We start from the raw sequence: 14403 nt of genomic DNA, 5'->3' as shown, positions 1-14403 counted from the left end.
AAAAAAATAAACAATAATACATGTAAATTGTGAAAATAAATGTGTTTAATGCCATATATTATGAGACACAGTAAACCCATATGGTAACAGAGCCAAACCCAGTTAATAAATAATACAAAACAATCCTTTTATCTTGGGCAGAATACCAGATATTGCGACATAGTTTTGACAGACCTTTTACATTCTGTTATCATGTGGTATTTATACAGCAGAAAAATACTATTTAATTTATTTCTGCACCAGGTTAACAAGGGTGATTGTGAATGTAATATTTACCCATAATTCCGATGATACTGACCATATCTGGTATTTCTTTGGAGAGGTGATCTTTGCAAATTAGAATATGGTATGTGTCAAATGGTGGGATATTTTCTATTTCATAGCCAAAAATTGCCAAAATTATTATGTGAGTGTACATTAATGATACAAAATAAAAGATGTCTCAGGTTCTTCAAGACAGAAACAACATGAGTTAACGTGAAATCCAGATCACCTTCTTTAGCGTCTCTGCTGCAGGATATCATGTGTTAATAATTCAATTTATTTAAAATTTAATTTAATGTACTTTTGTGACCTTTGGAGAAATGTGAGACAGTTAATGCGTCCAATATTAGTAGTAGTATTTGTTTATCCCAGTTTCTGGCTGTCCCTGAAGGCAGCATGTCCCGGATGTAGATGGTTTGTTGTGAGCAGGAAGAAGCGTGAGGAGCCCGCACGGTGTGGTGCAGCAGCAGCAGCAGCAGCAGCAGCAGCAGCAGGTCTGGTTTTATATTTCACAAAGTTATTTTTAGATATTTCCTTATCGGGAATCTTTCGGTATCAAACTATTAACGGACACGACCGCGCTGAGCTGAATTAGCCGTTAGCTCAGGTAGCGTTAGCGAGCTAACGGTCGGTGGAGGCTAACGTCTGTGTCCTGCTACGTCAGATTAGTTAGCATGTTTTACATTTACGAGCTAATTAGGACATTTTCTGTGGACTTCACCTGTTTGTACACAGCCCTGTGTCAGTAGCTTGTAAATCACTTGTACAGTAGGGTGCAAGATAAACAAATGCAGGTTGTTTCATGTCACATTAAGCTAATTAATTAAGGAAAACTAGCACAACTACAGAGTACAAATACTGCGTTACAGGTGAAAGTCCTGCATTCAGAATCGTACTCTAGTAAAAGTACCTAAACTAAAAATACTCATCATGCAGAATGACTCATACCAGAGTATTATGGTGCCTTACATTGCACTTAAACGTATTAGGGATTTTACATCCATATATATTCAATTTATAATATCATCAGTCAGACTGACCGTTAAAGGAATGAACACAGAAAGGTTATGTTTGGTTGAACAAATATTTTATTACTATAATTGACACCATTATGTTAATGAATATCATATCATATATAAGCAAATGTGCACAGTATGATGACCATCAGCTTTATATCATGGTATACCTTTATAAGTGGTGTATCACTGCAGCCCTAACACTGACACTGACACTGGATACTGCAACACTTCAATTAGTAGTCCGGCTATTATTTGCTTAAATCACTGACATCAACAGGCTTGTTGATGTCAGTGTTGTCAGTGTTGTCACTTTAGTTGTTCTCTTATCTTAGACATGTATTAAGGTGTTACATACCTTTTTAGGCTTCTTGACATATTTCAGCGAAAACTCCCGCCTTCCTCAGAAGGGAGACGGTCACGCCTCCCTAACATCAGCTGACTGACAGATCAGCTGATAAAGACGTGTCACAACCACCACCAAGTGACACTTCTGAGGAAGACGGAAGTTTTCGTCGAAACATGTCAAGAAGCCTAAAAAGGTATGTAACACCTTAACGTGTGTCTGAGATAAAGGAACAACTAAAGTGATTATCAGAAGCTGAAGACATAATGAACACCATTGAATTACCACTTTACCTGTTAAAACAATCCTCTCAACTTGGATTAATTTTTTATGAAAAACCCTTTTGATTCTTTTGATCTGAGCACCCTTACACACTAAAGGAATTTGAATAACTTACAGGTTGATCGAGGAATGGATGGACACATAATTTGAGGCATGTATTTGTCAGAATGTGTAGCCACACCGGGCAAGTAAAAGGGACTGGGTGTTTAATTGGGACTAGACTTTTGATTTAAGTTTTTAGGGTAAGTGCCTCATACAACCCTAATTTAAAAAATCTGAACTATCCTGTAAATATTGCAGCTTGTAAAGGTGGAGCTAACCTCAAGTACTTCATAGATAAATACTTTATTGACCCTGAGGAACATTTAGGAATTAATATTCTAGTAGAAGTGTCCTGATGCGTTTAAGTGCCCTTCATAAATTCTTGTTATAGCTTGCAGGTGGTTGCACACAGGTTATGAGGAAGTTATCCAAGTGAAGACAGGGTTTTTAATGACGTTGTGTTTGTGTTGCAGGATGATCCTTTTAATCTGGTGTCAGCTGATACAAACTGGACCAAACAGTGTAAAGACATACTGAAGGGCAACATAAGCAGATCTGCACGATTGCTTTGAGGAACATCACTTTGGACCTCTGCTGAACCGGGACCATAACCATGTCGGACCTTACCATTAACTTGTTCCTCTCTGATGACACTGCACCGACGAGAACTGTAACAGCCAGCAGGAAGAGGAGGAACCAGCGGCTTCGTCAAAAGATGCGGTATTTAAAGGAGAAAGGCCTCCTGGAAGGTAGAGACGCCAGCAACCACAGGGAGGGACAGTCCAGATGTGACGCACGTCCACGCCTAAACGGAGCATCCGCGAGGCATCCATTGCTCCCCACTTCCACACACGACACAAGTGTACCTCGTCCGAGCGGCACAGCCAGCGCTTCACACTGTAGCTCCAGACCTTCGACATCCACACACAGCCTGCCTTCCTCGACTGTGTCTGTGAACCACACAGGCAGCCACGAAAAGCCAAAGGAACCTGTGAACTTAAAACCAACAAGCAGCGCCCACCCACCCTCAACGTCAAGCAGCCATAGACCCACGTCCACGCAAACATCAGCAGGAAACCCCTCCAAGTACCTCGCGATTGACTGTGAGATGGTGGGCACGGGACCGAAGGGGAGCATCAGCCGGCTGGCACGCTGCAGTCTGGTGTCGTATGATGGAGACGTGGTTTACGATAAGTTCATCAACCCCTCCGTGCCTGTCACTGACTACCGCACACGATGGAGCGGCATCCGGCACAGTGACCTCATCAATGCCACGCCATTCTTTGAGGCCAGGAAGGAGGTGAGCAAGTCATTTAAAACACGTCATTTAGTGTGTTTTAGCCGGACATCCGTCACATCTGATCGGCCTGGATCATATCCCGCCCTCTTAAATGTGTGAGAGACGCCATAACATGTGACACATGTAACACATGTAACACATAATGATTCCTCTCACATCAAATGTCTACTACCTGGCTTCAATTCATCACCTCACCATGTGTCTCCAGTTTAACCTGTCAGACGGGTCAGAGTTTCCCTAAATCTACACACATTTCCTCTTCAAGCTTTTCTTTATGAATCCCAATTTATGCTTAGAATGTGGTGTTTGCACATTTCAAGTGTATGCAATGGTTATAAATAAGAGTTTTAAGTGCATGTAGTGGAAAAGTGCTTTTGCCAGACAATAAAACACTGCAAATTGCTGAGTAATATTTGTTTTACTATTTATTCATTTGATGCAAAGACATTGAAGTAACTTTGTAAAGCCAGTACCTGAAGACGTGTGTGTCATTAATGCAGATTTCTACTGTTTGCAGTGTTTCTCTTTGTTTCCTGGTTCATCCTGTCCTGTTTAACCTTGCATCTCTTTTTGTCTTGTGGGACAAACTTCATCATGTTTTATTCAAAGTTGTGCTGCATTAAGAAACAAAGCACACAGGGTTACGCTTGCATGCTAATATTTGAAATTCATATTAGCCTTCCAGTGTTGGCCACTGTCAAATTATTAGGTTCCTTGTTGAATACAGCCGCAATCAAACATGTCTGTAAATCCTGCAGTGATATTTTTTATTTAAGTAGAATTGTGTTTTTCATTTGAATTCTACGTTAGCAGTTTCTGGGACACTGAATAGATCAGACGGGTCAACATGTATCAACAGTCTGTTTACTGTGAACCAGAGCTGAAACTGTCCTTTAAATGAATCTGTGAGTGAATGTTTCCTCTGTTGGCAGATACTGAGGCTGCTCATGGGGAAGGTGGTGATTGGCCACGCCATCCACAATGACTTCAAGGTCCTCAGTTACTCTCACCCCGGCGCCTTGACCAGAGACACGTCTCGAATCCCTCTGCTCAACCAGAAGGCCGGCTTCGCCGCGAACGAGTGCGCCTCGCTGAAGAGACTCACCAAGGCCATCTTCAACCGAGACATCCAGGTACAGGAGCCCTTGGCACCTTTCATACACACAGCTCAGCCATTTAATATGCTGGTCTCATGTCTGAATAAATGCCCAAGTGTCTTTTATGTAATCGTCAGGATGGCAACACAAGTGTGAATTGAATGCTGCTTCATGAATGTAAAGGCCACAGCAGCAAAACGCAGAGAGAGACTGAATACAAGTTTTAAAAGATGTGAGGAAAGAGTGCAAATATATAGAACTCAAATAAAAAAATACGAACAATAAGAGTTGTCAATAAGGTGCAAAAACCAAATGTGCACTATCAGAAATACAACGGTAAGGACCCCACATATTTATGAGAAGTGGCATTGAGCTACACATGTACAATATGTTTTTCCCTTTTTAAGATGACTAATGTATTTATTACTTATCTATTTTGCACAAAGAGAAAAAAATGAGTTTATTAAACCACAAAACTCTGTGAATGAACCATTTTTAAGTTATTGCAAAGTTTCTTCCTCAGGGGATCGTACAACTGTAATAATCAGATTTGTTTTCAGTTCGTATTTACTCCATCTTCATAGATGAATACATGAATGTCCAGTAAAATGCTTCACACAGGCTACAACATGTGAGCAAACTTCCAACTTCATGTCTTGTCATGCTACACTCTCACACTCTTGGACTTTACGACTCAGGCAGCAGAATTTGCTTTTTGTTACTTTGCCAATTTAAGAAATTTTGGCATTGACGTGTGGATTTATCAGTGGATTTAATGTGAGAAGTGAGATCAAGTTTGCAATGGCTTTTAATTAAAGCTTCACATGTAAAAAGTGATACACCCACACAGCTCATAGCAACGCCTTCCTTCATGTTCTTATCAGATTAGACTGGGAAAAAAAGTGGAAAAGTGTAAAGCCATGGGGAACATCTACATGTTACATGTTCAAGGATTTGTTTTCTTATCTGCTGTGAGGGTCCAAGGACAGAGGGTGTGGTATGCTTGCTGTAAAGCCTCTGAGGCAAATAGTGAATTGTAATATTGGGGTTTAGAAATGAAATTGAAATTGATTTCAAAGCAATGCTGTAGCAAAATGCTGATTTATACAAGCTACTTACATACAGAGAAAATAAAGCAATGTTAAATCTGTTCATTTTAAATTGTTTCCTCTAAAGAAAAACCCCAAAAGAACCGATAAGAGTATCAGTATTGTTAAAATCTTAACGATACCCATCCCTAACTTTGCAGATGTATCATCTAGGAAAACAGAAGTATCAGATTGGGACTCGATATCGGCAGATACTCAACATTAAATGACTCAGATCAGGATTAGGGGCAAAAAACTAGACGGGACATCCCTACACCTTTTGTTAGGTTTTAAGTTCTTTCTTTATAAGCATTTAGCAAGTGGCTGAAATCCACTTTAGTCTGTAGACACTGACAGATTTAAACTGCAGCTTAAAGGAACCCTGTTAGTTGTGAGAATGTTTCATCTAAAGTCGTCCTCTCTTGTGTCCTCAGTCCGGGAAGAGGGGCCACTCTTCTGTGGAGGACGCCAGAGCCACCATGGAGCTTTACAAAGTGGTGGAGGAGGAGTGGGAGAGGACACTGGCCTCCAAACATCAGACCAGTTAGTGCCAGGTTTGGAGAGACAGCGTGGAAATAAACCGAGTTTTAAGTGACACTTGGTGTTGCAGGTATTTTGTTTGGACCGACTGACTCGCTGCCTGGTCACAGGGTGGACTTCTTCTACTGTCCTGTTGGCGTGTGAATGGAGACGCTGCTCATTCAGTGATAAACTTCTACCAGCTGAACTTAAAAACTGTGATAGCATCATGGGAGAGGAATATAAGAACTGTTGGGTCAGACCTTCAGTTTCAGCAGTTCTTTCTCAGGGCTTGTCTGTGTTCAAAGGTGCTCCTGCCACCAGGGGGCAGTCATGTATTTATTCCTGCAACTGAAGTACATCATTGAAAGTGTGTCAATGATCCCATACACCAAAATAAATGGTTTCAGGTTTCCACCAGGTAAGTGTTTTCGATCAGATGTGCAGTTCAGCTGCTCCAGGACAACACTCAGCCCCGAGTCACGCTACATGACTGTGGTGTGTATTCATCTTCTCTCCATCTGAGCGTGGATGATCAAGAGAATTTAATGTCTGACCAAACTGCCACTAAAAGAGCTCACGTCAGTTTGGATTTTTATAGTTTTAATTATCCCAAAGTGAAGAATTGAGAAAAAATGCTTTAATATTGTTCAGCTTTGGTGCTTCAGGGAGAGAGCCAGGATTTTAAAAACACAGAGATCATTAAGGAAGGCAAGTTTATTTATACGGCGCCATTCAGACACGAGGCAATTCAGGGGCATAGAAATACATTAAACACAAGAAAACATTCGATTGCAATAAAAAGAAAATACAAAGACAGGTAGTGAGAACAAACAAACATTTAAAGATGATAGAAAAGAAAGAAAATGCACTAAAAAAGACAAACTAAAAATGATGTGTTTTATTGGAAACCCATAGTGGAATGATCTTTTTTTTTTTTTTTATTTATTTTTTTAATTAAGCCCTGATTTAAATTAGTTTAATTCAGGGCATTAGCCCTGGGGGTGGCTTTTATTGTAAGAAGTGGTTATATTTATGGTTATATTATTTGATAATTTCCAGACATATTTTAGAATGCGACTAAAAATGTTGGTTAAAAAACAGCAAGCAGAGACGTCTAGAAGAAAGGCACCGTTAAATAATGTAGGTATATTACCAAAAATATGATTATATGAGCTCATAAAGCTCACAGGATGTAGTATGTTGGAGCTGGAGGCATAAATTCAAAATAAGTGTTAATGTTGTCACTGATAATTATTCTGGCAAAATATTTCAACGCCTGATTTCCACTATAATTGAAAGTTACATGATACTGGATTGCCAAATTCCCCCACATCATGAGCTCTGTGTCCTCCAACGCTACATCCTCCATATTCGTCATGACTGTCTTTTAAAACTGCTACTTGCTGACCCAGCCAGCATCCAGCTGCTCATCTGACGTCTTCCCATTCAGTTGATGTAACTTTGCTGTTTTGGTAAATTACATTTTGTTCTTTCAGAGTTTGTACAGTTTCCTATGCAACGTCGGATGACTTCAGTTGTCTGCTGCAGATTCAGCTCGGTGCTTAACTTAAGTAAATCACCACAAGCATTTTAAGGAATTAAAATCTGTACTGTAATGAAGGTAACTTTCAGCTCGTATCGTTGTCATCGTACACTGAGAGTCAGGACTGACGTGTAACCTGGTGCAGCAATGGTGCGTCCACAAAACGGGACACATTTACCTTTTATTCAGTTCCACTGTTTTTGCTGCACGTCCTCATGTCAGCTAGACAACACAGTCAGATGCCAGTCAGCAGAAATTCTAATTAGCACCTCTCTCAAACATTTCCATCTAAAACCTGAACATTATGAACTTCATGTTAGTGGGATTTATTCCAATAGACCGCAATAGTTCACCAGGTGTACTTAATAATCTGGCAACTGAAATATTTTACTGGAATTGTAAAATATATGAATTAACATGACAAATAAATTGACTTATTGTTAATTGTGATACGAAGATTTTGGTTCAAAGTCTGAATGTGTATTTTCTTGTTGAATTACGACCCAAATGTGTCCGCAGAGTGAAATGAACAGTGTGTATCATGCAGTGCAGGACTTTTGTCTCCCCCCTCTGGCAGTGAGAATAATTACACAAACACTGTTGAAGCGTCCCAAGTCTCTTATTTGATATTTCCTCGCTCTTTGTTCTTCACTTGAACCAGAAGACGTTCTGATGCGCCATTTTGAAGGCCATCTCAAAACTCTTCTTTTGCTCTGAGGAGCAAGGATCAAGGATGCCGATTGATTGGTTGATTGACAGATTGATTGGACGCTTCAGCTGATGGGACTGATCTGATAGATGACATCATACAGGATTTTCATACCGTAATGAAGACAGATCACTCCCAAGTTTAATACTTAATTTGTTTTCTGAACAGCTGTGTGAATTGTAGGTCTGAACAACAAAGGGAGCACAGACAACTTTCTAAATTAGACAGATTTTTCCTCTCACGACCTCGACATTTATTATAAATACACTTTAAATCAACGAGAGTGTGTGTGTGTGTGTGTGTGTGTGTGTGTGTGTGTGTGTGTGTGTGCGTGCGTGTTAGCATAACACACTTTGTTCATCTTGTGTCGTCATTTCCATTTAGTCACACGTGAGGCTGATGATTCCTGAGCGTATGTTTTAATGAGTTGCAGAATTTCCATTTTCCCTGAAACATTTAGCCTAATACATAATATCCAGTGTTGAAAAGACACCATAATCATAATCTGAGTTAGTTAACAATGAATTCACAATCAGAATATTAATACAGATGCAAATACTGAATATATAATAGGCATTCTGTGCCTCTGAGCAGGACTCAGTGTGAATACAGAACGCAGGTTATTCATGTGTAGATGTTGGTTAAACAGAGAAAACACTGCTGCTCAGCCAGTGACAACGTTGTGCCTTTATTAGTATGAGCAGCACAGTACACTAGGGACGCACCGATCCGATATGTGGATCGAATATCGGCCCTGATATCATCAAAATAAATGGATTGGGTATTGTAAAATGCAACCAATACCTGAGCTAATCCTTTTCTTTTAAATCTATTGCAACGCAAGCTACGTCATATGTCATGGAGCGAAGGAGAGAACCTGCTGTGTGGAGGTGTTTCACACTGAACACTCCAACAAGCCCGACGGCACTTTGTAACATCTGCAGAGTGAATGTTTCAAGGGGTGGTGGTAGTACCACCAAGTATAATGCTACTAATTTAACAAAGCATCTACAAAAACATCACCAAACGGAGCACCAAGAGTTCCAGCAGTTGAGCAGGTCTAAAGGAGCAGGAGGTAATACTACACAGCAGTTAACGTTAGCAGATGTGCTGCAAAGAAGAGAGAAATTCCCCAGCAATAGCGCAAAAGCTGTGAAAATTTCTGAGAAAGTGCTTGAGTACATTGTTTTGGATGGACAACCAATGACGGTTGTTGAAAATACATTGTTTTGGATGGACAACCAATGACGGTTGTTGAAAACGTGGGCTTCCAATGTTTACTGGATGACCTGGAGCCACGGTAGAATTTGCCGTTGTGCGAATATTTTTCTGAGACTGCACTGTTGGAAATGTACGAGAAAGTGAGCAAACACTTGTCTCAAGAGTTACAAGATGTACAGTCGAGCCCGAAATTATTCATACCCCTGGCAAATTTTGACTTAATGTCACTTTTATTCAACCAGCAAGTTTTTTCTTGATTGGAAATGACACAGGCGTCTCCTAGAAGATAGTAAGACGATGTACAAGAGGCATCATTGTGGAAAAAAAATATTTCTCAGCTTTTATTTACATTCGAACAAAAAGTGGCATGTCCAAAATTATTCATACCCTTTGCAAACTGTCACAGTCTATAAGAAAATCCAAAGTTCTATACCATTCCAAATAGTCCAGGCTGTTCTAAAGCATCCTAATTACCCTGATTCATTGGGAACAGCTGTTTTAATCAACTCAACAGGTGAAAAACAGCAGCTCTCTGCAGTTGGTTTGTGGACAGTCATGGCTAAGACAAAGGAGCTCACTGAGGACCTGCGGCTGCGCATTGTGGCTGCTCACAAGTCAGTAAAGGGCTATAAGGCCATATCTAAATGTTCTCAAGTTCCAGTGGCTACAGTGCAAAGTATTATTAAAAAATATAAGACGTTCCGCACTGTGGAAAATCTCAGAGGATGTGGTCGGAAGCCAAAAATGACACCTGTGCTGGCCAGGAGGATAGTGAGAGAGGTGAAAAAGAATCCAAGGATCACCACCAAGGCCATCTTGGTGAATCTGGGCTCTGCTGGTGACAACGTCTCAAGGCAGACAGTCCAACGGACACTGCACACTGCTGGACACAGACCAAGGAGGACGCCACTTCTCCAGATAAGGCACACAAAAGCCCGCTTGGCCTTTGCAAATGCTCATCTGGACAAAGAAGAAGACTTCTGGTCTTCTGTTTTATGGTCAGATGAAACAAAAACTGAATTGTTTGGCACCAATGATGTATCCTTCATTTGGCGTAAAAAAGGAGAAGCCTTCAACCCTAAGAACACCATCCCCACTGTCAAACATGGTGGTGGGAACCTAAGGCTTTGGGGGTGTTTTTCAGCCAATGGACCAGGGAACCTAATCACAGTAAATGGCACCATGAAAAAAGAGCAATACATCAAGATTCTCAACAACAACATCAGGCAGTCTGCAGAGAAACTTGGCCTTGGGCACCAGTGGACATTTCAGCACGACAACGGCCCAAAACACACAGCAAAAGTGGTGAAGAAATGGTTAGCGGACAAAAACATTAACGTTTTGCAGTGGCCCAGCCAGAGTCCTGACTTGAATCCAATTGAGAATCTGTGGAGGGAGCTGTCCTGACTTGAATCCAATTGAGAATCTGTGGAGGGAGCTAAAGATCAGGGTGATGGCAAGGAGACGCTCCAACCTGAAAGAGTTGGAGCTCATCGCTAAAGATGAATGGGCAAAAATACCAGTGGAGACATGCAAAAAGCTGGTCAGCAATTATAGGAAGCGTTTGATTGCTGTAATAGCCAATAAAGGCTTTTCTATTGATTATTGAGAAGGGTATGAATAATTTTGGACATGCCACTTTTTGTTCAAATGTAAATAAAAGCTGAGAAATTTTTTTTTCCACAATGATGCCTCTTGCACATCGTCTTATTATCTTCTGGGAGACGCCTGTGTCATTTCCAATCAAGAAAAAACTTGCTGGTTGAATAAAAGTAACTTTAAGTCAAAATTTGCCAGGGGTATGAATAATTTCGGGCTTGACTGTAGATGTAGATTAATCTGTTTCATCTTGTTTCATTTTATCTCAGGAAAGAACTGTGTAGTCATCAGTGCCTGATGCCTCGAGTCTTTTCTGTTCTACATGTAAAGGTATATAGCTTTTTAGGTTAACCATGGTATCGGATCGGTATCGGCTGGTACTCAAAGCCACAGCATCGGGATCTGTATTGAAACTGAAAAAGCTGGATCGGTGCATCTCTACAGTGCATGTGTGCAGACATAAACAGCTGTTAAAGCTGACTGACAGCTGATCAAACTGTGATCAGCTGACGCCGTCACCAGAAATGGACATCGCTTCACATGACACTTAAGAGGAAAGGACGTCTTATTTCTCTTAAGACATATTTCCTTGTTTCCTCTCTCCTAGCATGGTTTCCTTGCGTCTCTTCATGCATCCCTGGTGAGAAGGACTAAGACGCAAGGAAAAGACACAAGGAAAGGAAGCGTGGATGCGATTTAAGAGACTTGGGATGCACCCTATAATGTGTGCCTGCCACAGTGTTTATCTTCATCCAAGCCTTTCAGAACCTAGACTAATTAAGATGAGGATCAAATGTTTGACTTGTCTGGTGTTAATATCCTGTTCTGTCCAGGACTGACCTCGCTCCTCAGACAGCTTCATCATGGAGTGTGTCTGTGTGCACACTGGTGTAAACATACGGCTCTATCAGAGTCTCACTCTGCCCCACTTCCTGTATCCTCTGGCAAAGTGTTTGTCCTTAAAGGTGAGCGATCAGCACTATTTCCCTGCTGTGAATTCAACACCTGCTCATTAATTATACAGCATGGCATCCTTCCTGAAAAAGCCACACCAGACACGACTGCTGGCACAGAGAGGCTCATTAAAGAGGAAGAAACCCACCAAAAGCTCAGAGGCAACACTCGGCTCCGACACCAGCCATGATTCAGCAGCACTTTCTCATTTTAAATCAGGTACGACTGAAAGTGTCAAGGACTTTAAAGAAAGTGTTAGTTTGTGTGAGCGTGTGTGTAGGTCTTTGATAGAAAAGATATTCTAGAGTTTCTAGAATGAAGCAGTGAGATGTGTCCTGAGGTAAAGACAAGTCCAGTGTTTCTTTGTGTGTTGTCCAAAGCAGCAGCTGAGACCCCCTCAGTATCACAGCAGAGGATGCCAAAGCATCTGATGGTCACAGTCTAAGTAGCTGGCAAAGGAGGCAATGGAATCTCCTGAACTAGAAATACTTCAGCTGTGAGCTTCACAGTGCTCTAGGTACTCAATAGAAGATGGGGATAAACCACACAGCAGAAACCTGGAACCACAGCCGAACTGTAGAGTTGGCTGAAGATCATTAAAAGCCTTTGTTAACATAATAAAAGCTTTCCTCTTCCATCTGTTTAAAGCAGGGAGTCCCAAAGTTTTGAAGACTGTGAGCCAATTTAGAGAGCCAGCATGTCGCTGAGGGCTGCACAGGTTCAGGTCAGGACACAAGATGTAGGCCACTGTCACCAAGCAGTCCCGCCTAAGTTCTTCATCACTGAACAACTCACATTTGGTCTCACAAAGGTGCTGTGTTAAGGTCCAGACACACCAAACCGACTTCAGAGAACTAGCAGCAACTAAAGCCGACTGCTGCGTCACCTCACGTGACTGTGTCTCGGCAAGAAAGTTGCACATGAACACACTGCAAAAACTACAGCTGATGGCCAACTAGCACTTACATTCTGCGCCTACATGACAGGAAATAACTCTCCACGCCAGCAGACGGTGGTCGTCTGTAATGGTCATTTAAAAAGGGAAACCAGAAGACCATCTTGACGCTAGTTAGCACATTAACAACACAATCCAATGTTGAAAGAATAGAGCATATTTACTGTGCGCCAGACAGTGAGCAATACACAAACCATCAGGAAATGTTTCTGCTAAAGAGCTCAGTGGCTTAAGAAAAATAATCTTACCTTATGTAACAGGTTTGTTTCGGTCTCACTCTTTCTGGACTTTAGCTCTTTGTTTACTTTCCTCACCTCCGTTTGCCAATCAGAGTGATTTCATTCACTGATGAACTCTGTCATCTCCGACGCTGATTCAGCATGCTAAATACAAGCCGACGGGAGCCGACAACGCAGAACACACCGCACTGGCTACCGCGTCAGATGCTCACCGACGGCCCAACACTGACCGATGGCCGACTGTCGGCTTGGTGTGTACGGGCCTTTACACCTTCACTACTTTTCGCAATATTCATGAAGACTGTTTGGCAGATAAGACTCTATAGCTAATTCAACATTCATGACAGCTGTATGGAGGATGAATTTCTATATAAATCCACTGTTTACAATTTATTAAGGCTCAAAGTTACACATACTTAAGGGTGGGGCAGCTTTGAGTGACAAGCCGTCTGCCGATAGTGTCCTCGGCTTCTCAGTCAGATCCGCCTGTCGCTCCTCCACAACTCCACCCTCTTGTCCAAATTTGGTCACCTCTGTCTCCAAAAAACCAAGATGGCAACAGCTGTAATGCCAAATTTGAGGCTTCCAAATGGGAGTCCATGAACCAGTGGGTGAAGTCACAGTAGCTCATCCATAAATTTAAAGTCTATGGTGACGTCATTCTAATGTGAAATCTATGGGCTGAGGGTGAGCAAGTGCTGTGTGCTGCACAAGGCAGAAGCAAACCTGGAAGCTAGAAGACCTTTTTGGCTTATTTATCCCATGAGCAATTTTGTCTGAACTGACTGGGTGCCATCACAGATTGTATATAATAATGGATGTAGCTACCGTGAAGTTAGGCATCTTGGTTGTCACCATCTTGGTTTTTTGGAGTGAGAAGTGACCATATTTGGACGAGAGAGTGGAGCTTTGGTACCCTGGAAATCCAGAGTTCTCAGGAGAGCACAATTTGAATTTGCTCAGCGAGTCACTCTGGCAATCAGTAATGATGCTCATTACCCATGCCATTGGAGCCGAGTGCACCAATCCACATCGGTGTATCTGATAAAGGCGGGCCAGAGGCGAGCTAAACAGATGACGACAGCGCTGCGACGACGAAGTCCGGAATCAGTCAGTAAACATTGCAAGATGGCTACGGATGAACACCAGTTGTTTGAAACGGCTTTGGCCGCTACAATGAACGAGTTAGACTTGGCTTTTTCTCTAAAAGAGGAACAGAAGACGGC

The 14403-nt window shown here is 41.7% G+C and overlaps 1 protein-coding gene across 2 annotated transcripts; it reads left to right on the top strand.

Moving 5' to 3' along the window:
* Positions 1-671: 671 nt before the first annotated feature.
* Positions 672-7958, top strand: isg20l2 (interferon stimulated exonuclease gene 20-like 2). 2 transcript variants are annotated; one of them, XM_050047228.1, is made up of 4 exons: positions 672-758; positions 2424-3250; positions 4183-4383; positions 5870-7958. In XM_050047228.1, the coding sequence occupies exons 2-4, from the start codon at positions 2564-2566 to the stop codon at positions 5981-5983; spliced, it is 1002 nt and encodes a 333-aa protein (XP_049903185.1). In that variant the 5' UTR covers positions 672-758; positions 2424-2563; the 3' UTR covers positions 5984-7958. The 2 variants fall into 2 exon arrangements, with proteins under 2 accessions (XP_049903185.1, XP_049903186.1); XM_050047229.1 differs by lacking the exon at positions 672-758 and adding an exon at positions 1670-1822.
* The last annotated feature ends 6445 nt before the right edge of the window (positions 7959-14403 follow it).

Source organism: Epinephelus moara, chromosome 6, assembly GCF_006386435.1.
Source record: "Epinephelus moara isolate mb chromosome 6, YSFRI_EMoa_1.0, whole genome shotgun sequence".
In the NCBI taxonomy this organism is placed as follows: Eukaryota; Metazoa; Chordata; class Actinopteri; order Perciformes; family Serranidae; genus Epinephelus; species Epinephelus moara.
The sequence above is the reverse complement of the archived record's forward strand: the minus strand, read 5'-3'. Positions and strand labels throughout refer to the sequence as shown.

What these genes read in the sequence shown, in the direction of transcription:
- isg20l2 (XM_050047228.1), top strand. Translation starts at nt 2,564, where the DNA reads ATGTCGGACCTTACCATTAACTTGTTCCTCTCTGATGACACTGCACCG. An exon ending in TCTTTGAGGCCAGGAAGGAG is followed by an intron (nt 3,251 to 4,182) that starts GTGAGCAAGTCA and finishes CTCTGTTGGCAG; the next exon opens with ATACTGAGGCTGCTCATGGG. An exon ending in TCTTCAACCGAGACATCCAG is followed by an intron (nt 4,384 to 5,869) that starts GTACAGGAGCCC and finishes TTGTGTCCTCAG; the next exon opens with TCCGGGAAGAGGGGCCACTC.